Below are 22,228 nucleotides of genomic sequence, written 5' to 3'. Positions count from 1 at the left end.
TCCAGATACAGGTCTTGGGAGGAAGTGGGAAGCTAGGGCAGATCCCCCAGGGCCAAGTGGGGCTTATCAGCAAACCGAAGCTTGCAGTCTGGGCAGCCTGGAAGCCAGTGCAGGTGAACAGGGTAGAGGAAGAGCTGAGAGGCTGAGCTGGCATTTGGGCAAGCGAGGGAGTGTGCACAGCGGCGGCCACCATCCCCAGGGTCACCCCACCCCCACCCCAGCAGCAGCAGCAGCCACCACCTTAAATCTGCATCATCTAAGAGTTTACGAAGAACTTTCTAAACGTCCCTATCTATGGGGGGGGGGGTGTACAGCGCCGGCGGGTGGGGGGCGGGTCAGGATCGCAGCCTGCAGCCATCTCGAGGTCCCCCCAGGCCAGGCCGCGGGGTTCCTGTCACTTCCAGTTCCTTGGGGAAGTGAAATGGGGAGAAGAGGCAGACTGGGCTCGTGCCTCGGGGGGTGGCAGCTCATAAAAGCCAAGAATCTGGGACTGTCCAGGGGCTAAAGCAGCTGCGGGGGCCGCGCGCGCGGCGCGGCTGGAAAGGTGCGACCCTGGAAACTCCCCTCCGGGGCGAGTCGGGGGCGCCTGGAAGGGGCGCGGGCGGCGCAGGGCGCTCCCAGCTCCCGCGGTGGAGTCGGAGTCGGCGCGGGCTCTTCGGGGTTCGGAACCTCCGCGCTCCCAGGGCGCCCCACGCGGGGTGGGGGCGAGGCGGCGCCGCCCCGCCCCGGACGCCCGGCGCGCGCCTCTGTCCCCGCGGCCGCCCAGCCCGGCCCAGGCAGGCGCGCCCGCGCAGGTGCGCCCAGGGCCGGCCGGGCCGGAAGGTGCGCGCCCCGCCCCGCGTCCCGGGTCCCCGCGGGAAAGTGAAAGTGTCGGGCCCCGGAGGGCCGGCGCGGGGGGCGGGGCCGGCGCGGACCTGGGCGCGGGCGCCGGGGACTCCAGGGGCCATGGACGGGCTCGGCCGCCGCCTCCGAGCCAGCCTGAGACTGAAGCGCGTCCGCGGGGGTCAGTGCCGGGCCGGGGCGCAGGGCGCGCGGGGCGCCGGGGCCGGGGTGGAGCGGGCGGCGCGGGGGGCCAGGTGAGGGGCGAGGGCGCAGGTGGAGCGGGCCGGGGCAGGTGGGGACGGGGCGGGCGGTCAGAGGAGTGGCCGGGCCTGTGGGGCGAGGGGAGGCGGCGGCTGGCCCTGCGGAAACAGTTGTGGGGCCCCGGGGACACGTGTCCTTTCAACCAGGAAACTTGTGCAATCGCTGGGTGCCTGGGGCGCGCGGGCTGAGCGCCCTGGGGAGACCCCGCCCCGCGCGGCTGCCGCGTCCGGGGATCCTGGGAACTCGCGCTGCGGGGGGCGGCGGGGTGCTAGGAGCCGGTCCTGCCCCACAAATAGCCGCCGGCTCCAAAACTGGCTTGTGGACAGTGTGGCCAGCCCTGCCCGAGGAAGCCTGGGGGCCAGAGATAGAGCCTGCTCACACGCCACAGTGTGAACCCCACGAGTCACACCGCCCCCACCCGAGACCCCTCATCAATGAAGTGACTGATCCCCTCCTTTCTGGGGTTGTGGGAATTAAGTTAGAAGTCAATATAGTTTCCTTTTTTTTTTTTTAAAAGATTTATTTATTTATTTATTTATGCAAGCCCTGGGTACAGTCAGAAGCACGGGAGGGTGAGAGAATTCACCAGAGCCAGAGCGGGGAGCAGAGCAGGCAGAAGGACCGAAGCACACTGCTGAGGGGAGCAGCGGGCGGCAGGAGGGGTCTGCGCGCCATGCGGGACCCTCCTCCGGTGGCCGGGGAGCAGCCGGGGATCGAACCGGCGCTGCAGAGGCCGCGGGCAGCTTCACAACCCAGCGCTCAACCGCTGCGCCACGGGGGAGGCCCTCCCCCCCTTTTTTTTTTAAACAGCGGCGCTGGACTTTGGAAGGAAGGCAATTAGGACTACTTTTTTTTTTTTTTTTAAAGTATTCAGTCAACAAATGCTTATTGCTGTTTCCTAGCCAGTGCCATGACCGAGCTAACACAACCCTTAGATGCTTTGCCCAGAGGTCCCCTTTCTGCGGAGAAAAGAACAGATTGGAAAGTAAAGTCATTTGCAGAACCCCCATTCCTTCTGACATTGGGGTTGAACGAGACCCCCCCAACCCACACGCACATTCTAAGCCCAGATTTGGGGAGCTCAGGTGAGAATAGTGTTCCTTCTGCAGCACCCCCTGCCCCTCCCCCAGCCCTGGCTGTTCTCCCTGAATGCAGGTTTCCAGTATCTGCTCACCCCACCTGCAGGAAGCAGAGAGGTCAGAGGCCTGGAGCTGTGCGGTGGCTGAGAGAAGGCGGGGTGGGCAAGCATCCTTTCTTCTCTGGAGAGCCCTGCCTGGTTTTTCCTGGTCCCCCTCAAACCTCAAAAGCGAGTGTGGATGGACGAGACCTGCTCCCTGTGGCCGCAGGAGACATGGCCCAGGGGAGACATTCCCACCCACCCCAGCCCCCAAGGGAGGAGTGAGACCGTGGAGGAACTGTGTGATGACCAGCAGCCCAAACCAGGACCCTGCGCTCCGGCTGGCGGGCCCAGGAGAGCTGGCGGGCCCAGGAGAACGTGCCTCCTCATAGGTGCCATCCTCCACCCTCCACTTCCTGGGGCTTTGCTTCCTCATCTTGTCCTTTTGCCCCCAGGACAGCTGTGTGATTGGAGGGTGTGTGTGTGTGTGTATCCTGCTGGGGGCAGAGCCAGGGGGGGTGACCCTAGCTTGAGAACAGCTGAGCTGGAAGAGGGAGGGTCACCTTTCCAGATCAAGGTTCAGAACATCTCACCTGTATTCTAGACAGTTCTGGGACTTTCCTCGGGTGATTATGGGAGGCGTTTCCTTGTGGAGGAACAAGTGTAACCAGACTCCTGACTTCCCTGGAAAGGGTGGCTCTGTCTTCAACTAAAAACAAGACAATAATTCTTTTTTAGGGCATTGGCGATTCAGTGAGATGACTTAATTAAAACACATCCCTTTTGTGGACAGTAGTTTTCTGTTTCTCTCTTCTTCCAGAGGGCTGCTACTCTTGACAACTCCCTTGGAAAGATTTGAGAGAACCGTCCTTTGGATTTCTTGGTTCTTAAGTCTAGTGACTGTTTTTGAGTTTGTGAGTTTTGCTATGCTCATGGCTATCTTGATAAAGCAGGAGGAAATAAGCTGAAAATGGAGGATTTGGGGAAAGGAATAATTTCCCGTGGTTCCGGAATGATGAGCAAAAAAATTGGGGGATCTGAAAGTTCTTTGCAAAGAAGAGGCATTGCACACTTGAGGGATTTTGGTGTGTACCACACCCATAAGGCAGGGCCATGGCCTTGGACTGCAGTCATTTCTACTGTGCATTCTGGAAGTCCCTGAATTACTCTGTGCCTCAGTCTCTCCAACTGTATCAGGAAGATGCTTGCTTCTCAGACACGTGCTAAGAATGGTGCAACAAGTCTGTGCAGGCTGTGAGTAAGGCGTGACAGCAATTCCGAATGTTCCAGCTCACTGTTCTCACCGGCACAGCACTCATAACATCCTTATGTACCATGACGGGGCTCTCCCAGGAGTCATAGCTTCGCCACTGAGTGCTAGCTTTTTCTAGTCCCACAAAAGCCAAGTCTGGAGCTCCTACGAGGCAGCTATCTCCCCTGTGCCAGCACCCAGAGCACTGCTAAATCTTGGCAGGAGAGGAAGATACTGGCACAAACCTTTCTGCCTCCCGGTTCTTAGGTCTTCTTTCCTGGCAAAAGTCCTCTTTCACCCTGTGCATTTATTCTTTCCGGGGTTTATGCGAAATCCTAGGTGATTTATTGCTATTCTTTCTCCCCCTGTCTCTAGACACAGGCTCTTAACACCTTGAGAGCCCCAGGGGCCAGCTGCTCTGCCTTTAGCTTGAGCAGAACTGTTGACCTGGCCCAAGAGGGAAAAGAGATTGAGCCGGAATGGGGGTGGGGTGGAGATGCTTTCCACTGCCACCCGGCGACCCCCGGTCTGCTGACTCAACCAGTCTCTTTCTGTAGGCCAGAGAGAATGTCCTGAGTCAGTGCTTCCTACTTGGGAAGAGGGATTCTTGCTGGGGCCTGGATTAGGCCCCAGCAAGAAAAGCCTGTATTAGCCCAGGACATGTTGCAGGAGGCGAGGGATGTGCCACGTGGATAGGCAGGAAGTCTGCCTCTCCCAGCTCAGAGGTGGCCTTTGCTCTGTAATTCAGCAGCTGGTGAAGAGGCTTTTAGGTTCATGTTGATCTGCAGGACTCCTTTTCTTGCTAGAACATCTTCTCCATTTAGATCATGTCTATTTACCCCTTTATTCGGGGAGGTGGCGCGATCCCGACCGTGGGCCTGATGCTCTTGCGGGCAGGCCTGAGTTGCAGAAGTTCTCTTGGGCAGCGGGGGCCTTGCAGGAGCTTTCTGCGCTGTTGAGCAAGTCAAGAAGTGAAAGGTCAGGAATCTGTATCGCAGAGATGTAAGATCCCTGTCTGTGGCCAGCGCCTGCTGTTTCCAGTCATCTGTGTGGTCCCGAGGAAGTTACTAGCCCCCTTGCACAGCCCGCAGCCCAGAAGTCAAAGCCCAAGCTTGCAGGTGTTTGCTGTGACCTTTCTCTCACCACACCCCGAGGCTCTTGGGAGGAGCTGAGGTCTGAGCTGCAGTGCCAGGATGCTGCCTCTGCTGGTGCAGGCGCTAAGCCGCCTTGCTGGGTCACGTCACTCACAATCTTCTTGCTCCAGCAGTGAGTGCACAGCATGGAAACTGCTCTGCGCTTTCTGGAAGATGACGCATGGCTTGGCTTTGTAGCGTTGTGGCGGGAGACTGAGGTGGCAGCCCTTTTCTCGGGCTGCCTTTAGCTGGTCTGTGTTGGAGGAGAAGGGACGACTCCATGCGCCGCAGGCTCGAGAAGATGGAAGGACAAGTGATAGGCGGGATGCTCAGGTTCTTCCGAAAAAAACAGCTGCCTGGACTCCGAGCAGGTCTGGACTGGATCACCTACTTCCTTTCTTCCGGGGTGACCCTCTTAGATGGGGCTGTTCTTCCTCGAAATGTTTCTTCCTCTTCTTCCTTTTGTATCTTGACCTCCACTTGGTCCCCCATGTGACTGGGCTGGAAGTTTCCCCTGGTGGTTTGTAGAGTGGGCCAGACCTCTGTGGGGTTGGTGTGGTCACAGGCCACATGGCCCTTGGGCCTCTTCTCTCAGTGAATACAAGTCTGCTCGGGCATGCAGTTCCGGGTGCTGAGCACCCTTGGGGAGGCAGAGTCTGTGTGTCCTGGGGCTAGCGCCTCCCGGGCGGCCTCCAGTACTTTTCCTTGGCTTCCAAATCAGTGGACTCTTTCTTCCTCTTGGCGCCATGTGGTTTCACGTCTCCCAAGCACAGAAACTGCCTGGTTGGCTCCGATCCTATCTGTGACCCAAGATGCCGGGCAGGCTCCGAGGACCTCAGTGTGTGCAAGGCGGCCTTGAGGGGCAGAAGTTGCCCAGAGTCTCGTAGACCTCACTCGTGAACAATGAGATACCGAATGTGCCTTGTGTCTTGCTTTCAGCACCTTCCCAGGACAATGTGGGGGCAGCTGGAAAGGAACCGGAAAGGACCCAGGAGTACAATCTACCCAACTTTGCTGGAGGACAGCACTTCTTTGAGTACCTTCTCGTGGTTTCCCTCAAAAAAAAGCACTCAGGGAATGATTATGAGCCCACAATCACCTACCAGTTTCCCAAGGTAAGGACTGAAATAGGTTCCAGGGGAGACAGAGCGCTGGGACTTTTGAGAGGTGGAGGGGAGGGTGCCCTCTCCCCACCCTGCGAGGACTTGAATCTAGAAATGCCCTGAGCTGGCTGTTTCCTCCCTAGCCCAGCCCTGTTTTCTCTTATCACCCACAGAATCTAGGTCTGACTTCTTTGAGAAGCCTAGCTGGGAAACTAGGCTAGTGCTTTTGCCCCTGTAGAAACACCTAGTTCCTCCAAATTCCATCCTCAGTCCCCCCTCTTGGTGGATAAGCTTACCTTCTGCCAGAGTCTTGGAGGAACCCCCTCCCTGGGCTGGGCAGGGGAGTCACACAGCTGGGGGGGCAGGCTCAACCCATGGCCACAGCCCAAGTATCAGGTTCCTTCTTGTCTGATCTAGCATGGGGCTGGGGGAGGGCATACTTTTCCTTAGCCCTGAGGGTGTGGCCACCGAGCTGGTGGCTTCTCTTCTCAGATGTGGTATTTCTTTGACGTGGTCCTTCTGGAAAGCCAGGCCATCTCTGGGTCTTTCTGTATTCGTTGTGGCCCTGACCCCATTCCTGACTGTATAGCTTTGCAGGATGGTCAGTCAGCTTCATGCAGTTCTGGCCAGGTAGAGCTGTTTCCGGCCTGGGGTCATTGTGGCCAGACCCAGACCCAATGTGCAGAATGAAGTCTACAGGCAGAGGCTCTCTGAGTCTCAAATCAGCAGAGAAGCTACTCTCAGGCTACTAGAGCCCCAGAAAGCCACCAACCCTCAGCCCTTCCTGCCTCTACCCCCATAATCCACTCATCTCTTTTCCTATTCCCGTAGCGGGAGAACCTGCTTAGGGGCCAACAGGAGGAGGAGGAGCGGCTGCTTGGAGCCATCCCCTTGTTTTGCTTCCCAGATGGGAATGAGTGGGTCCCACTCACTGAGTATCCCAGGTAACTGCTCAGCCCTGGGACAGGAGGCTCGGGGGCTGGGGAGAAGGGACGGTGTGAGCCATGTGGTTCCGGGGCCCCTTCACCTCGTGTGTGTGCTGACTCGCCCCAGCTCCCCTCCTGATGCCGAGGGCTGGAATTGATTCATATATAAATGTCTTGCCTGGGGTTCCTCAATCAAGGCTCTTAGCTTACGGCGTTGGCCAGTCACCTCTGTCCACACATGGGGGAGACTCTCCCGACTGTGAGAGTAACTGTGTTTTGACTCTGCCATGGGCACAAGCTCGTGACCTCAGGTCGGCCCTCTGGCCGGCGCCTTCCAGCACGAGCCCTGGGTTGGACAGCACGAGCCCTGGGTTGGACAGCACGAGCCCTGGGTTGGACTGCCCAAGTTCAGACTTTGGCGTTCCCACTTATGGCCTGATCTTGGGCAAGAAACACCTTCTCAGATCCTCAGTTTCTTCATCTTTAAAGTGGGAATAATCACTGAACCCGGCTCAAAGGGTTGGCTTGACACCAGGAAGCACTTAAGTTACTGGTGTTATTATTGCCCTCGCGATTAGTCAGCAGCTCCCCTTATCCCTCTGACCCGCCCTCCACCCCCACTGCACTCCTCTGGCGCTGACCTTCCTGTTCTAGAATCTAGGGAGACCGTACAAACCAGGTCTTGTCTGCTCTTCCAGGGAGACCTTCTCCTTCGTTCTGACCAACGTGGATGGGAGCAGGAAGATTGGATACTGCAGGCGCCTCTTGGTCTGTGCTGCTCAGAACTGGCCCCTCATCTCTGCAGCCTGCTCTTCTCCGGGCTCGAGCCTCAGCTGCAAAAGCCAAGGCTCCCTGGCAGTGCTGCTTATGGGGACCACTGCCCAGCCCCCACTGCCACGTCAGTGTAAACCCGCAAGAATTGGGAACATGCCCCCTGGCTTCCGTCTTTGCGCACCTTAGCTTTCAACAGCTCCCCTCTGTGGGAGGCTCCCAGCCCCTATCACCTTGGCCCCTGGAATCTGAGAGCACACACTGGGATTTGGACAACTAGGTTCAATTCTTGGGTCTCAGGAGGCTTCTTCAAGCCACTTTTACAGTGTCACCTCCCTAGCCATTCCCTCATCGGTACACACTTGCTCACTCTTTACTGACCCCCGTGGGTGGTGCTGGCACTGATGGTGGTGGTGCTGGCAGTGAGCCCACCCAGTCCCCTCCAGGTCACCTTTTTTTTTTTCACTTTGGTGCCCATAGTGTTGCCTTTCCACTGAATGAGTGGGGCCTCTGACAACCAGGCCTTTCTCCACGAACCCCCTTCCACAACCACCAGCCTCGTGCCCCATCTGTCCCAGTGGGTGAGTCCCCTGGGGAGCTGTGGCACTGAGGGGGCCTCTCTGTCCCTCCGCAGCCGGCCGGCGGTGGCCCTCGCCTCCCTAAGGTCTACTGCATCATCAGCTGCCTCGGCTGCTTCGGCTTGTTCTCCAAGGTAGGGGTGGAGCAGGATTCCTCGGGGCCTGTTCAGCCTGTTTGGCATCAGGTCCACCTGGCAGCCTGCCCGCCTGTGCTTCCTGGGGCCTCTGCAGAGCTGCTGCTTCACAGCTGGGGTCGCTGGGTCACCCTTGGGGAAACTGAGGCAGAGTGCGGCTGTGGCTCAACTTGATCTTAGGGGCAAGTGGAAGCTGAACTTTGGGGACTGTCTCCCTTGCAGAGGGAACGCTGCTCCCACCCTAGTCAGGGGAGAGAGAGCTGGAGAAGGGCAGATGGGAGGAGCCCAGGCTAGAAGGTCGGGAGATGTGTGCCTAGAGGTCTGTTTCCTCATCTGTCAAATGCACAGAATGACCCCTCCTCACCTTCCTCCCTCAAAGGTCGGGGTGCGGCTCAGGGGAGGTGACAGGTGAGAGAGGCAGAGCTCTAACCCAGATGCCCTCCAGCTCCTTGGAGGTGGAAAAGAAGTTGAGGGCACCGGCACTTCTGCCCAAGCTAATCTGAGTGTCTGTCCAGCTGGGGGTTGGGGGGGGGGGCGATCAGCAAGGAATCCTCAGAGAGCTTGGGGCACATCTCGGTGGCCAGGGGAGGGCTCTGTGCCCTCTGCGCTGGGCAGGCCCTTGGAAGATGAAGGGAGGGAGCTCCCCTGGGTGACTGGGGTGGCGCCCATCACGTGCAGGCGCCATCAATAGCAGGCGATTCGTTGTTAGGTTTTTGGGGAGTCAGAAGCTACATGTGGGCTTTTGGCTGGACTTTTGGCTGGGGGTCAGCGCCCTAGTCTTGGGTGTTCAGGGGGCAGCTGTACTCTGGGGTGACTCCCTGGGCAAGGTAGTCACCATGGGAAGACCATGGCTTGGTAGAGGCAGGAAGAAAGGAAGGCCAGAAGAAATGGAGTCTCTGTGCAGGAGATAAACAGCAGATTGTCTGGCGGGAGACCAGTCCCCTGCAGGGAGGGGAGGAACCAGTCGGTGGAGGAGCCCAGAGGATGTGTAGACGTGGCTGGACCAGTGGGGAGCCTCGTGGGAGGTCTCTGCCGCACCCCCGGGAGCCCCTGTGAGCCCTGCCTCCCGTGGGTCCTCTCCCTGCAGATCCTGGATGAAGTGGAGAAGCGGCATCAGATCTCCATGGCCGTCATCTACCCGTTCATGCAGGGCCTCCGAGAGGCCACCTTCCCGGCTCCTGGGAAGACCGTCACCCTCAAGAGCTTCATCCCCGACTCTGGCACCGAGGTGGGTTAGCAGCCTGGGCGGGGCCCTTCCTGCCAGGAGAGGGTGGGCTTCTGAGGCACCAGCTTAGGATGCAGGGGCTGGGGCTTGGTAGAATTATTGGCAGAACTGAAAATTAAACCCACATTTTCTGATCCTGATGCTCACAAGGACCTAGTCTCCATTTAAGCAAACGAAACTTTCACTTGTGATAAATAAAATCCCATCAGCTTGGGTTCCTGGTGCTAGAATGGACTTCGCCCCCCGGGCCCAAACTGCTGCTGGCCCCCAGCCCCACCCTGACCCTCCTGTGTCCCTCCATGACGGCCTCCATCTGTCTCTTATCAGCCCCACCCCTGGCTTCCCACCCTTCCAGCATAGGGATGCCTTTGTTTGAAGGCACTAAGCAGGTAGAACATTCTTTTAAGAATCTCAGTCCTGACCCCTTTTACTCTGGATAATCTCTGTGTCCTTCTGGACCGTGACTTCCCTCTGTAAAAAACAAGGGCTGGAATAGGCTTTTTTGCTTAAAAAAATAAGTGTGGAGTGCCGCTGTGAAGCAAGGTCTGCTGTTTTCTGAAAATATAAGGAACGTGGCCCCTGGCCTTGTGGAGCTGAAAGTCCAGGGGGAGAAACAGACATTAAAGGAACAAAGCATCAAAATGAAATTAAAAATTGTATGATTGTGATGAAAACAACAGGATGCTACATGAGAAAATGAGGGGCAGGGCCTCCCTGGTGGCACAGCCGGTTGAGTGCCGTGCTGTGAAGCTGTCCACAGCCCCTGCAGTGCTGGTTCGATTCCCGGCTGGCCAGGGAGAAACCCACATGGCACAGCAGACCTCTCCTGTCTTGCCCACTGCTCCCCTTAGCTGTGTATTTCGGTCCTTCTGCCTGTTCTGCTCCCTGCTCTGTCTCTGGTGAATTCTCTCACCCTCCTGCACCTCTGGCCTGTACCCCAGCTCTTGTATAAATCTTTAAAAAAAAAAAAAGAAAATGAGGGACAGACATGCACCATATGAGGCGGCCAAGGTGGCTTCTGAGCCTGTAAGGAGTAAAGGGCCGAGGGCCAGAGTGGGCAGGCCTGTGAGGGGCCTGTAGGGGGCAGGAATGGCCACAGTGCAGGTTTTCTGATCCAGCAGATGGACAAAGGAGAAGTCCTAGAGAGAGTCCTGGAGCCCTCAGTGACTTTTGCAGGCTTTTAGTGGGATTCACCATGTACACAGCAGGCAGGGGTGCTGGGGGGCGGGAGGCTGGCAGGCCTCCCAGCCCCCAGCAAGTCTTCACTCTATCTGGGCTCTCCGGCGTTTTCTCGTGGTCTTGTTCTCTGTTGCTCTCGTGGTTTTGCTTCTGTTTGTTCTGTTGGCGTCCCCGTGACGCTGCCCTTATAAATTCCATGTCTCTGCCCAGGTGTACCCACTTAGGCATTCCCACACCCTATTCCAGGTGCCCGCCATCAGGCATGCATTCGGGACCGCAGGGATCCCTCATCAATCCTAATGGCGGGAGGGCAGAAAAGCCTGATATCATTTACTTAACCTACAGGCCTCAGGCAGGTGTTGATGTGGAGAAGCACTGTGAGGAAGGTGGGGTGCACTCAGCAAGGCAGGGCCTTGTGGGCCACACTAGGGATGACACCCCACAGAGCAGAGGGAACCAGAGGTGGGCCTTCAGCAGGGAAGAGACATGGTCATTAATGCCGGTGGGCAGAAAGCAGTGGAGACCGGGAGAGGCCCAGCATCCTACTCTGCTTTCCCCACAGTTCATCTCACTGACACGGCCCCTGGATTCCCACCTAGAACACGTGGATTTCAGATCTCTGTGGAATTGTCTCCATTTCGAGCAGATCCTTCAGATTTTTGCCTCTGCGGTGATGGAGAGAAGAATCATCTTCCTGGCAGAAGATCTCAGGTGGGTCCCGCCTTGGAACGGATCCCCTGAATTGGTGGGCAGCTCTGGGTTCCAGGGAGCAGACCGGCAGGTTTGTGAAGGAAACCAGGCAGCAGGACCTGTACTCACCCTCCTGCTCCTGCTCTTATCCTGCACTCACCCACAGAGACTGTCGCCATTTGTTTTGCCTCCAAACTTGATTGCTGCTTAAGCCTGGAGAATGTCCCTGATTCAGCTCCGAGAAGGCATGAGTGTTCCCGAGATAGCCAGGTGGAGACCAGTTAGAACCGATACAAGTGTAACTCTGCCCTTGAAAGGCGGAGGGAGAGAGAGGCAGGAAGGTAATGGTATGGAGGTCAGCACCCCGCGTCTGTCCATCTGCCCACTCATTCAGCTGGCATTTATTGTGTCACTTGTTGCCAGATGCCAAGCATTGGCAAGGCATAGACAGACCAGGCCATTGACCTTAAGAGGTGTGGAATTCTGTGGCCGAGGGCATCGTGTTGAAATCACCAGAGGGTCAGGTCCTGCTCTTTTACCTTTAGCTACGTAGTTCTCCTGAGGTTGGTTTCTTAACTTTTTGGAGTCATGATGCCCTTATCTGTGAAGTGGAGATAATGGTTGTTCCTACCTTCGAGGTTGCCGGTGGGGATTCACTGCAGCCTGGGGCCCTGCAGGTGTGGTTGTTAAATGCTCACTGTTATTCTTAATAAAGAATTCACAGTTGAGATCATCCCCGCGGGCAAGTCTTGGGCCTTACCTCTTAGGTATTTCAAGTCTGAGAGAGGCCGGAGGAGTCGGGAGAGATTGGGGAAAGAAAAAACAACACAGTCAGATGGGACCTATTCATGTCCAGGGAGGGAGAAAGCCTGCTTCCGTCCTTTAGGGAAGAAGAAGACCGCCGACGAGAAGACTAGAAGGAGCCACATGTTAGGCCAGTGGTCAGGAGGATGTCGTAGGTTTTAGAGGAAAGGAAGTTTGGGCGGGGAGTGAGGTCTGTGGGTTAAAAGTTCATTAAAAATCGGTGCTCACCAAACCGAACTCATTATTGGCTAGTCCTGAAGACAAGTGGCATAAAACCTTTGCTTTAGAAATCGCTCTTGTGCTCTCAGCTCTGCAGGGGACTATTCTTGTGGCTGGAGCGGGGGTTCTGGCCTCGCTCCTGAGAGAAGTGTTTGGGAAGTAAAGGTGACTGAGGTGTCAGTGCCTGGACTTGATGGAGGCCGGCAGGGCTTGCTGCTCAGGCCTCGACACTCCAGGGAGCGCCCTCCACTCCACACTTCCTTCTCACAGCCAGCTTTCCAGCTCTCCAGGCAGGGAGGGGACTTCCAGGCAGCTGAAGTCTTGGCCACACTCTCAGAGATGCCATCTTTCTAGCTCAGGAAGTCCTAGCTGGATACCAAGAATTGAAACGCGGTTTCCGCCTGTGTGTTTTTATTGGCCTTGACTCTGGAGCGTTTTGGAGAAGTGAAGCGCCATGGGGGGCAGTGCAGACAGAGCAGACAGAGCAGACAGAGCAGGGCTGCGCTGTGGAACGGGAAGGGGAGGAGTAGGGCTCCGCTGGGACCTTGGCAGAGACTGCACGGGCAATGCTTTTCTGGCGAGGACAGAGGAGTCTCCTCTGGGGGACTTTCCAGGTAGGAATTGCCAGGAAGAGCTTCCTGGAATGCAGGAATTTCCCAAGCCCATTCAGGCACCAACCTGGTAACTGTAAAAACACCAATATGGCCAGAGGGAGCCATGGGAGGTGAACGAGGGATGGGGATACTGAGACAAGAAGGAAATAAGGCCCAGCTGCTGTTGCACCCCGGTGTTGACAAGTTTTCTCCCTTAGCTACACCGCCAGTTCCTTCAAAGCAGTCACGTCATGCTTCCTGGCACCCGCCTCGTTAGCACAGTGACAAGCACTTGTTTGGGTGAAGACATTTCTTCTTCCCACCTGTAGTGGCAGGAAGACACGGAGCAGGTTCTCTAAGACCGAGCAGATGGGGTAAAGGAGGAGAGAGAGTCCTGGAGCCCTCGGTGGCTTTTGCGGGCTTTTATTGGGATTTACCAGGTACATGGCAGGCAGGGGTGCCAGGGGGCTGGGAGGCTGGCAAGTCTTCACTCTACCTGGGCTCTCTGGTGGTCTCTGCTCCTCGTGGTTCTTCTGCTCGTGGTTCTGGTGGTATCCCCATGACGCCGACCTTATAAGCCCAGTCTTAGCCCAGGTGAACCCACTTACGCATGCCCACACCCTACTCCAGGTGCCCACCATCAGGCATGCATTCGGGACCACAGGGTTCCGTCACCAATCCTAATGGTGGGAGGGCAGAAAAGCCTGATACTCTTCACCTTACCCTACACCACCTCTCTCTCTCTCGAGCCACCTTTATTTTGGGCCAGGAGTGAGTCAGGAAGACTAACTGGGAAAAGAAGTATCAACTCGAGGCGCCATCCCTGATGAGAGGAGCCCAGCCCCTCTTGGTTTCTGCCCCTCCCCTGTAGGGGTGGGCAGTCCTTGTGGGGGGGCCATGTGGGGTTCTAGGGGTGGAGGTGCAGAGTGGCCCCTCTGACTCTCGTTCTCTGCGCCCTGCCCCAGCACCCTGTCTCAGTGCATCCATGCGGCCGCCGCACTGCTCTACCCTTTCAACTGGGCCCACACCTACATCCCGGTTGTCCCTGAGATGCTCCTGGACACTGTCTGCTGCCCCACCCCCTTCATGGTTGGAGTACAGATGCGCTTTCTGCAGGAGGTGATGGACAGCCCCATGGAAGAGGTAGGATGCGCAGGCAGGCAGGCTTTGGAGCTGGACGGCCCTGGCTTCCCACCCCAGCTCAGCTGCCAGTGGCTGTGTGATATGGAGAAAGTTGCTTAACTTTTTTTTTTTTTTAAGATTTATTTATTTATGCATGCAAGAACTGGGGTACAGGCCAGAGGTGCAGGGCGTGAGAGAATTCACTAGTGACAGAGTGGGGAGCAGAACAGGCAGATCTATTGAAATACACTGCTGAGGGGAGCAGTGGGCGAGATAGGAGAGGTCTGCTGTGCCATGTGGGTAGCTCCCTGGCTGGGGATCGAACTTGTGCTGCAGTGGCTGCGTCTAGCTTCATAGGTTGCGTCTCAACCCCTTGTGCCACCAGGGAGGCACTGCTTAACCTGAGCATCCTCATTTGTAAAACGGAGATAACAGTGCTCAGTTCGCAGGGTCATGGAGGGAAATAACTTGCATGAAGTGCCTAGCCTGGTGCCTGGTACATAGTTGATACTCAGTGAGTGTCTGCTCCCCGTTTCTGGATGCTTTGCCTGTGGCTGAAGGGACAAGGCATGTCCAGAGGTCACCCAGCTGTCCTAGGCCAGCCAGCCTGGTCTGCAGGCTCAGAGTCTCGGCTTTCATCTGAATGGAGCACAGCTGTCTGTACAGCATACACCCCCCTGGAATTCACTCAGTTCTGTGGAAGTGAGCTGACAATGCATCTCTCCTGCAAACCATGAGTCTTGAAAATGCAGACTTTTGCAGCAATTCAGTTAATCTCTGATTTTTTCAGTGCTCAGTTGGGTAATGAAGATTAGTTTCCAGCCCCTTTGACTTTGTGAACTTCTCGTTTCTTGGCGATGCCCCAGATACAGCAGAGGCCTCCATGGTGAAACTGGCCATGAATAGCATAAGCCTATCCTGGGGCTGGAAGAATCACACACACATGCGTCCTGAAGGCAGGCTTGTTACTATCATTGCAAGCCAAAATTGCTGACCACCGCCTCCCCTGCAGACAAGCACCTAAGGGGAGATGCAGGGTCAGAGTAAGCTACTTAAGAGGCTTGGAACTAGCCCTAGTGGGAGGACTTGCCTCCATTAACAGGGAGTCCAGAGAACTCAACCCAGAGGCAATGCTGGAACCTACCACAGGCTACACAGTGTTGCTGGAAGCAAAGAAGCAGGCAGACTGCTTTCCTCCCCTGCTTCCCAGCCCTCCCAGGCTCCTCACACACCCTTTGACCGAGTCTTTGCCTTGTAACTAACTGGGCCAGAGGATCAGCCCTGTGTTTAGCAATAAGGCCTAAAGTGTCCCAATGCCAGAAGTTACGAAATTTCCTGATGCTGCGGCTCCTCAGAAGCTGTGGCTCCTCCCTCGGGAAGACACCCCAAAGCCAGCCCCACTGCAGCTCCTGCACTCCAAGGGCTGAGGCCTAGACCAATGCTCGGTAGCTGCCCTGTGAAATGGGCAGGGGATGACTCAGGGCCCCAGTCAGAGTAGGGGGTACCTTGACTCCCCATATAAACTCTCTGGAAGGGGTTACTTGACAGACACTAATAGACCATACTGGAAAGATTTCTGGGAACAATTTCACAAGAAAATTCTTCACACACACGCTTACCTCCCAGCCCCCAAGATGAACAGCCCTCCCTGCGCCTGTATATACAAGTGATTTCAGGCCTGGACTAGTTCAGCTCTTCTCCCCAAGTATGGATAATTGCAGTGCCTGCTCTGTCTTTTGGCACATTTTCCAGCCCCTTTCTATTTGGAAGAAGGGCACAGAGAGGGAACATTTACCCCATTGTCGAGACCAAAGGTCACAAACCGAAATGAGGTTCCAGCAGGAATTTAAATGACCAGAACAAGCTTGGGGAGTGGGGGTGGTTTATGGCAACTGCAGAAAGGGGGTGGCTGCATTCAGTTCCAATTGAATGTTATCCTTCAGAAGCCAGGGGTAGAGCTCCTGACTTTTCAGAAGTCTCAGATCCAAATTTTATGTGAAACTTTGCAGTGTAAAGATTGGAAACAAATTCAATGATTTAAAAGTTCTCTGAGTATCAAAGAAATAGATCTGCAGGTTGGAATCCAACCAAGCGCATGCTTCTTTGTAATCTCGGGTCTAGACCGAAGACCCCTCGAGCAGTGATGGAGCTGATTCCAGAACTCAGGTCTCCAGGTTCCAGTCCTTGCTTGGCTGTCTTGCAGGTGCAGACATAGATCCCCCCTGCCTTTTCTTCCCTCTTCCTGCTGACCCTAGGCTCCTTACCTTCTCTTGCTGTTTCCTGCTGGAAGACACAGAACTCCGAGGAAGTTTTAAAAATAGAACTCTAGGCAATGGTACATAAAGCTTATAGCAAGAGTTAAACAATCAGGGCCTCCCTGGTGACGCAAGGGGTTAAGATGCAGCGCTATGAAGCAATCCGCAGCCACTGCAGCACAAGTTCAATCTCTGGGCAGGGAGCTACCCACATGGCGTGGTAGACTTCTCCTGTCTCGCCCGCTGCTCCCTTCAGCAGTGTATTTCAGTCAGTCTGCCTGTTCTGCTCCCCACTCTGTCTCTGGTGAATCCTCTCACACCCCACACCTCTGGCCTGCACTCCAGCTCTTGTATGCATAAATAAATAAATTTTTTAAAAAAATAAACAATCAAAAAATGCCACACCTGTCCTAAAGCTGACCAGAGGGAGGGAGTTGCAGGAGAAAGCTGCAATCCCAAGGACAGCACGATCTCGGCTTGGGAGTTGGTTTCTACTGTGTGTTAGCAGCAGGACTGCAGGCCATGGAACTTGGGGTCTGCTTCCTCACTGTAAAATAGGGATGAATGGTACCTGCCCCTAAGGGGTGCTGGGAGGATTAAAAGAGAAAACTTGCCAAGCACTTACGTGTGCCAAGGACCGAATAACCCATAGAGAAGCAATTACTGTGACCCCTGTTTTATTCAGGGAGTGACAGACCATGGTTTCCACATGTTTCCCTTCTGCCTGAGCTCTCTCCTCTGGCGCCTCTCCTACACCCTCATCCTCCTTCTCCAGGAAGGAGACTGAGATTTCCAAAGAGAGAAGAGGTGAGGAAGTAGATTGTCAGACAGGAAATGAGAACTGAAGATGTTGATTTTGTTGCTATTTGGGCTGAAAGGCACAGCCGTGGGTAGCAATGGCGATGGTGGAGGCCTCCTGAGGTCTGTGAAGAAAGGGGAAGAGAAAAAGCTGTTCTGTGTTTATTTCAGGTCCTGTTGGTGAATCTTTGTGAAGGAACCTTCTTAAAGTCAGTAAGTATCTGGATTTGATCCCCTTCAGGCCCATCATGAACTCAATCACTCTCGTCTCATCCCTGATCCACTTATTTCATACTTTTGTGGTGTGAGAATCCACGCAGGTAACACCTCTCTTTTCTCAAGGGCCCTGTTGGCAAATGGCTTTCCAACACAATCAGTGTTAGTGCCTTTAGAGCAAGGGTGTAAACCAAGGACCCCAGGATGAAAGAGGAAATTGTTAAAGTTTTGAGTCAAACAGAAGACCGGGAAACAGCTTCTGCTGGGTCTCTGTGTGGCCACTTACTGGGGATGGAGAGGGAGTGTAAATTCATGCCCTCCTCGCGCTCTCTGCCAACACTTCACCCCTGCCTGACCTGAGCTGCCTCTGTCCTCTCCTAGGTTGGTGATGAAAAAGACATCCTACCACCCAAGCTTCAGGATGAAATCTTAGACTGTCTTGGCCAGGGCATCAATGGTTCACAGAGTAAGTTCTAGGCCCCACTTACTTTGGGTTTCTCCGAGGATCTTGAAGCCATGACCCCTAGCCGTGCTTTTCCAGAACAAAGATAAACTCACTCAGCAGTACTGAGCCAGCCCCACAGGGCTAGATTTTAGGGCAAGTCTGAGTATGAGATTTTATCCATCCTGAGCCCCCATAAAGAACCCAGACTCAGCCTGCCATTTCAGTCAGCGCATCCACAGCGACGCGTCCTACCCCAGCCCCTTCCCAGCAGTGTTCAGTCTGCAGCGAAAGGCACTTGAGGTAAGAGCGGGTAGCTTCGTCCGCCTGCTTCCCTGACGCAGCCTGTCCGTGTCGCCTGCAGCTTTAGAACAAACCAACGAGCATGTGTCAGGCCCTTTCGTGAAGTTCTTTGTGAAGACTGTGGGCCACTACACTTCCTACATCAAGAGGGAGGCAGACGGGCAAGGCCACTTCCAAGAACGGGCCTTCTACAAGGCGCTCAACTCCAAGGCCAACCGCCGATTTGTGAAGAAGTTTGTGAAGACGCAGCTCTTCTCCCTCTTCATCCAGGAAGCAGAGAAGAGCAAGAGCCCTCCCGCAGGTAGAGTAACAGCCTCCATCAGTCTCGGCCTGGAGGGGCCTCCTAGTCAGGCGTAGCCCTGGGATGGAGAGGAAGGGAGGGGTGCAGTGGGCTGACACCTTGTAGCTGTTCTACTCATGGTCAGCAGGACTGGGCCCTTTTCTCTTTTAGTCTGAGGCAAATTCCTGCCAATTCTCTTGTTTGTAGGCCCTTACTTTTGAGTCTAAGTGGGTACCCGGCTCTCTAGAGGCCTGTGAGGGCTTGGGAATCCAGGGCGGGAATGTGGGGTGCGGGGGGAGCATGGGGAGCAGAAAAGATTTCTGATCCTCACTCCTGGCCTCTGACATCTGGCCTGGCCACAACATTAGATGCTCTAACGTGCATATCTGAATCTACAGGCTATTTTCAACAGAAAATACTTGAATATGAGGAACAGAAGAAACAGAAGAAATCAAGGGAAAAGACTGTGAAATAAGCTCTGCTTAACAGGACTGACTCGACTTATTGGCCAGTTTTGGACTTGGGCCCCTGCCACCCTGGCAGGATCCACGGCCTTCTTCGGACTCCTGGGAACCAGATCTCTCATCATGCTGGTGTCTGAGTTTGGATCCTGGAGTCAGCTTTCTCAGGTCTTTAGAAGGCTCTGACCTGGTGCACAGACTTGGGTTCGAGGCTGCATTTTCTGCAGAGGTGACATGGAGCGGGCTGTGCAGGTGTCGTAGAGGCTTAGTTAGAAGTTGCTGCAACTGTCCTCTCCCAGGAACCACTACTACAAAATCCTCAACTGAGAAAATAGCTGTGACCTAAAGATTCAGTCTCTTCACATAAAATAAGAGTTCTGTGATCATGTGAGGAGAAGAATAAAGACAAAGCTCTTGTTGCAGCTTTTGTGTGCATCTTTGGATTCCACCCTAGGGTGAGAACCAGGAAGACGAGGCAGTAAACGTGGGAATACATTGGACAAGGAGAGGAAGGCCTGGTCAGCGTGGCCCAGAACTGAGCCCTGGGAGGAGAGGCGGCTAGCCAGGGTACCGTGCCTGCAGGCAGAATCTCAGTAACTGAAGTATTTCCACAAATAGGTCCGTGTGCCCGTCACAGTCAGTTTGGAGCCTTCAGTTAGACATCCTCCTTCCTCTGTGCCTGGTTCAATTCTTTGGGCAAAGGTGGGGCTCCTGCACTGACATTTTTTTCCCTTTAGAAAAGAGAATCACAGTCCTTAGCATCCAAAGGACCTTAGTTGTCCATCTTTCCTCTGTACCTACCTCTGCTGACTGCTTCTGTTTAAACATTGCAAGAGATAGGAAGTTTTTAGAAAGATCTTGACTTAAAAATTTCATCTTTCGTTAATGTGTCTGTGAGTGCTGTGTTCTATACAAAGAGCACAGATGTTTTTGGTCGGTGGGAAAGGAAGCAGGGATGACCAGAAACAAGTTAAAGCCAATGTAATTAGATTTGGGGGGCATAGACATCTACCGCAGGGGGCATAGAGATCTACTGTCTTCACACCACCCCTATATGCTGCTACTCTTTATAGCTTTTTCTTTTTTCATGTGAAATTACAATTCTTTTTTTCACATAAACCTTTTGTTTTAATAAATATATTCATGGCTTAGATTTTGAATCACACTTACAGAAAAGGAAAATATGCCTAAATAGGTAACAGTGAAGCTTCCACTGCTGGAAGGAAAGCCTGCCTCACATGCCTTTTGAGTGTGCAGAGCAGAGATTTAGTGGCTGAACACCACACACATCACCCTCCAGACTAGACAACTGGAACCAGAGAAAGCAGAAGACTCGGCAAAGAGCATGCAACCACCATCTGATCCCTTCAGCTGCAAGCTGCATAACCAAGTAAAAGTTGTCTTACTTTTTGACAAGCTAGAGGTAGCTTTCCTGATCACATGGGGTGAAACTTTCTCCCTTTATTAACAATCAGGCCCAGGGCATCAGCTTACTCTTCATCGCATCTTCTTGGCTTATGGCAGTGGCTCCTAAACCTAGTTGCAATTCAAAAAGTTTTAGAACAAGGGTTAGACTTCCGTCTCCAGACCTCAATTTCCACTGGAGGTAACTGACACATGTTGTGTCTACTAAATTAATCAAGTAAGATGGTAGAGGTGCCCGTGCCAAGTAAGTTGAATCATCCTTCTTTTGCTTATTTTCTCTTACTTTTCAAAACTTAATCTGTCCTCACATTTTTCTGTGTGCCTTTTATAAAACCCCAGATGCTAGAGAATTTGCTAGCAAGCAAAAGTGATTGAGTTCCCTTTCCTGCAACAGAAAAGAAATGCAGTTTCACTGTTGCTGCTAATCCAGATAACATGGGACTGATGGGGTCATCCAAAGTATGAGAGAGTAGAGTTGTGGCTGCCAGGCAAGACAGTACAGTATAATTTACCCATGATTATGGAAACAGGGTCTAAATAAAAATCACTAAAATGCTTCATTGTGGCCAATGGTTGAAGCTTTTCTGCTGTCTCCCTCTCTTCAGTCACACAATTGAACTACCTTCCTTCATGCAATGGAAAGCGATCTGGTTTATAGTTACTGAGGACTCCTGGTTCTGATTTCAAATTGTAGTAAAAATACTGAGTAGCCAGAAAAGGAGTGTGCAAAATTGCAATATAGGTTCAGGCAATTACTGAAATGTCCGGGAGAGCTTACAAAGTCCCAGAAGACTTGTAATTCTCAACGGTGACAACTACGATGAAAAATCTATCTAGAGAGAAAGGGAACAAAGTTCTGTTTTAAATTAAACAGTTTATACAAAGGTCACAGGACACATAATGACAAAGCAGCTGACCTAATTTATTTGTTAGAGAACAGAAAATTCACTTGGATTTTAGAAAATGACATTGAAATTTAGTCATCCAATGAATGAAACTGAGAAAAAGTCTGGCTTTCAGATCATATATTTATTTAAAAAAATAAAATGAATCGACAAAATTACCACATTATTCTGCATGCTAAGAGGATTTCCCAAGCCCACGAGAGATACCATTTCTTGAGCAATTAAAAAAAAAAAAGAAAAAAGACTTCTTCAACAATGTAAAGATAAGAAACCTTTCGATCCAAAATTCAAGGTCTTTATCACTAGTTCCATCTCACAAGCTAGTGGGATACAACAGTGCCACAGCTGAGCTCCTTAGTAAAGAAAGCTTGAGAAGACACTAAATAAGGATGTCACTGAAAGATGATTTGTTAAAATAATAAAGCAACCATCTTTTGGCCTGCAGATATTTTACATTAGAAATCTCCACCATTGGGGATCTGCTCCCCATGACAATTTTCTTCTGAATCCAGAATAATTATAAACTCATGGCATTTTTTCCTGCATGCTTCCCAGGGCCAACCCCTGTACAACACCATGTACGATTTACAGGATGGGACTTGAAACTCCCATTCTCGCACAGGATAATTAAGGAGTGTTACCAATAACAAAGAAGAAAAGTTACACAACATTGATTATTATAAATTATATTTGTTCTTATCCACGCCATCCTCCTTAATATGTTCAGATTCTTCCCAGCAGAAAACGTGACTTTCCTACATGACACCAATTACATCATTAATGGTGATTAGAATGAGCTGCAGAGACCTTGATTCTGAAGACATGTATGTGCAGGTGAGACGCAATCTGATTGCAAACACTGACACAGTAGCGGATCAAATCAAAGAAAGAGAAAACCTGGAAAGAAAAGAGACCATTAGATTCTCAGGACCCGCTCAGGGCTTCCCTAAACTTCTTGAAGTAAAGAGTGCGGCTTCTGACTTTCTCCTCTCTTCACATTCCCCTTCAATTCCATACAATTCAGTAATGCAGTTTCCTCACAAATCTTTTTATTTACACAAATGATCAGCAAACAAAAGACAGTAAATAGGTTAGGCTTGGAGAGCCAAATTGTCATTGGCAAACTGCTCAACTCTGCCACTAGAGGTGAAAGCAGCGCTAAACAATGCATGAATGAATGACCGGCTATGGGCTACACTGGCCCATATGGTGTA

The 22,228-nt window shown here is 53.2% G+C and overlaps 2 protein-coding genes across 7 annotated transcripts in view; one reads left to right on the top strand and one right to left on the bottom strand.

Moving 5' to 3' along the window:
* The first annotated feature begins 898 nt into the window (after window positions 1-898).
* DENND2D (DENN domain containing 2D) lies at window positions 899-20,769 on the top strand. Of its 2 annotated transcripts, none has more exons than XM_037500186.2 (12): window positions 899-1,003; window positions 5,525-5,700; window positions 6,520-6,632; window positions 7,313-7,382; window positions 8,020-8,097; window positions 9,185-9,325; window positions 11,064-11,212; window positions 13,773-13,950; window positions 17,154-17,195; window positions 17,580-17,664; window positions 18,005-18,244; window positions 18,622-20,769. In XM_037500186.2, exons 1-12 carry the CDS (start codon window positions 946-948, stop codon window positions 18,696-18,698), a joined length of 1,407 nt encoding a protein of 468 aa, XP_037356083.1. In that variant the 5' UTR covers window positions 899-945; the 3' UTR covers window positions 18,699-20,769. The 2 variants fall into 2 exon arrangements, with proteins under 2 accessions (XP_037356083.1, XP_037356082.1); XM_037500185.2 differs by lacking the exon at window positions 899-1,003 and adding an exon at window positions 4,807-4,956.
* A 523-nt stretch (window positions 20,770-21,292) lies between these two features.
* The window catches only part of CEPT1 (choline/ethanolamine phosphotransferase 1), a 34,918-nt gene continuing 33,982 nt past the window's right edge, over window positions 21,293-22,228 (bottom strand). For all 5 annotated transcript variants that reach the window (XM_054691424.1, XM_037498231.1, XM_037498230.1 and 2 more), the window contains exon 9: window positions 21,293-21,911. In XM_054691424.1, the coding sequence (XP_054547399.1) occupies window positions 21,792-21,911 (120 nt within the window). In that variant the 3' untranslated portion in view covers window positions 21,293-21,791. The remainder of the gene's footprint in view (window positions 21,912-22,228) is intronic.

Source organism: Talpa occidentalis, unplaced genomic scaffold (genome assembly GCF_014898055.3).
Source record: "Talpa occidentalis isolate TD23 unplaced genomic scaffold, MPIMG_talOcc4v2.1 talOcc4.9, whole genome shotgun sequence".
In the NCBI taxonomy this organism is placed as follows: domain Eukaryota; kingdom Metazoa; phylum Chordata; class Mammalia; order Eulipotyphla; family Talpidae; genus Talpa; species Talpa occidentalis.
The sequence above is the reverse complement of the archived record's forward strand: the minus strand, read 5'-3'. Positions and strand labels throughout refer to the sequence as shown.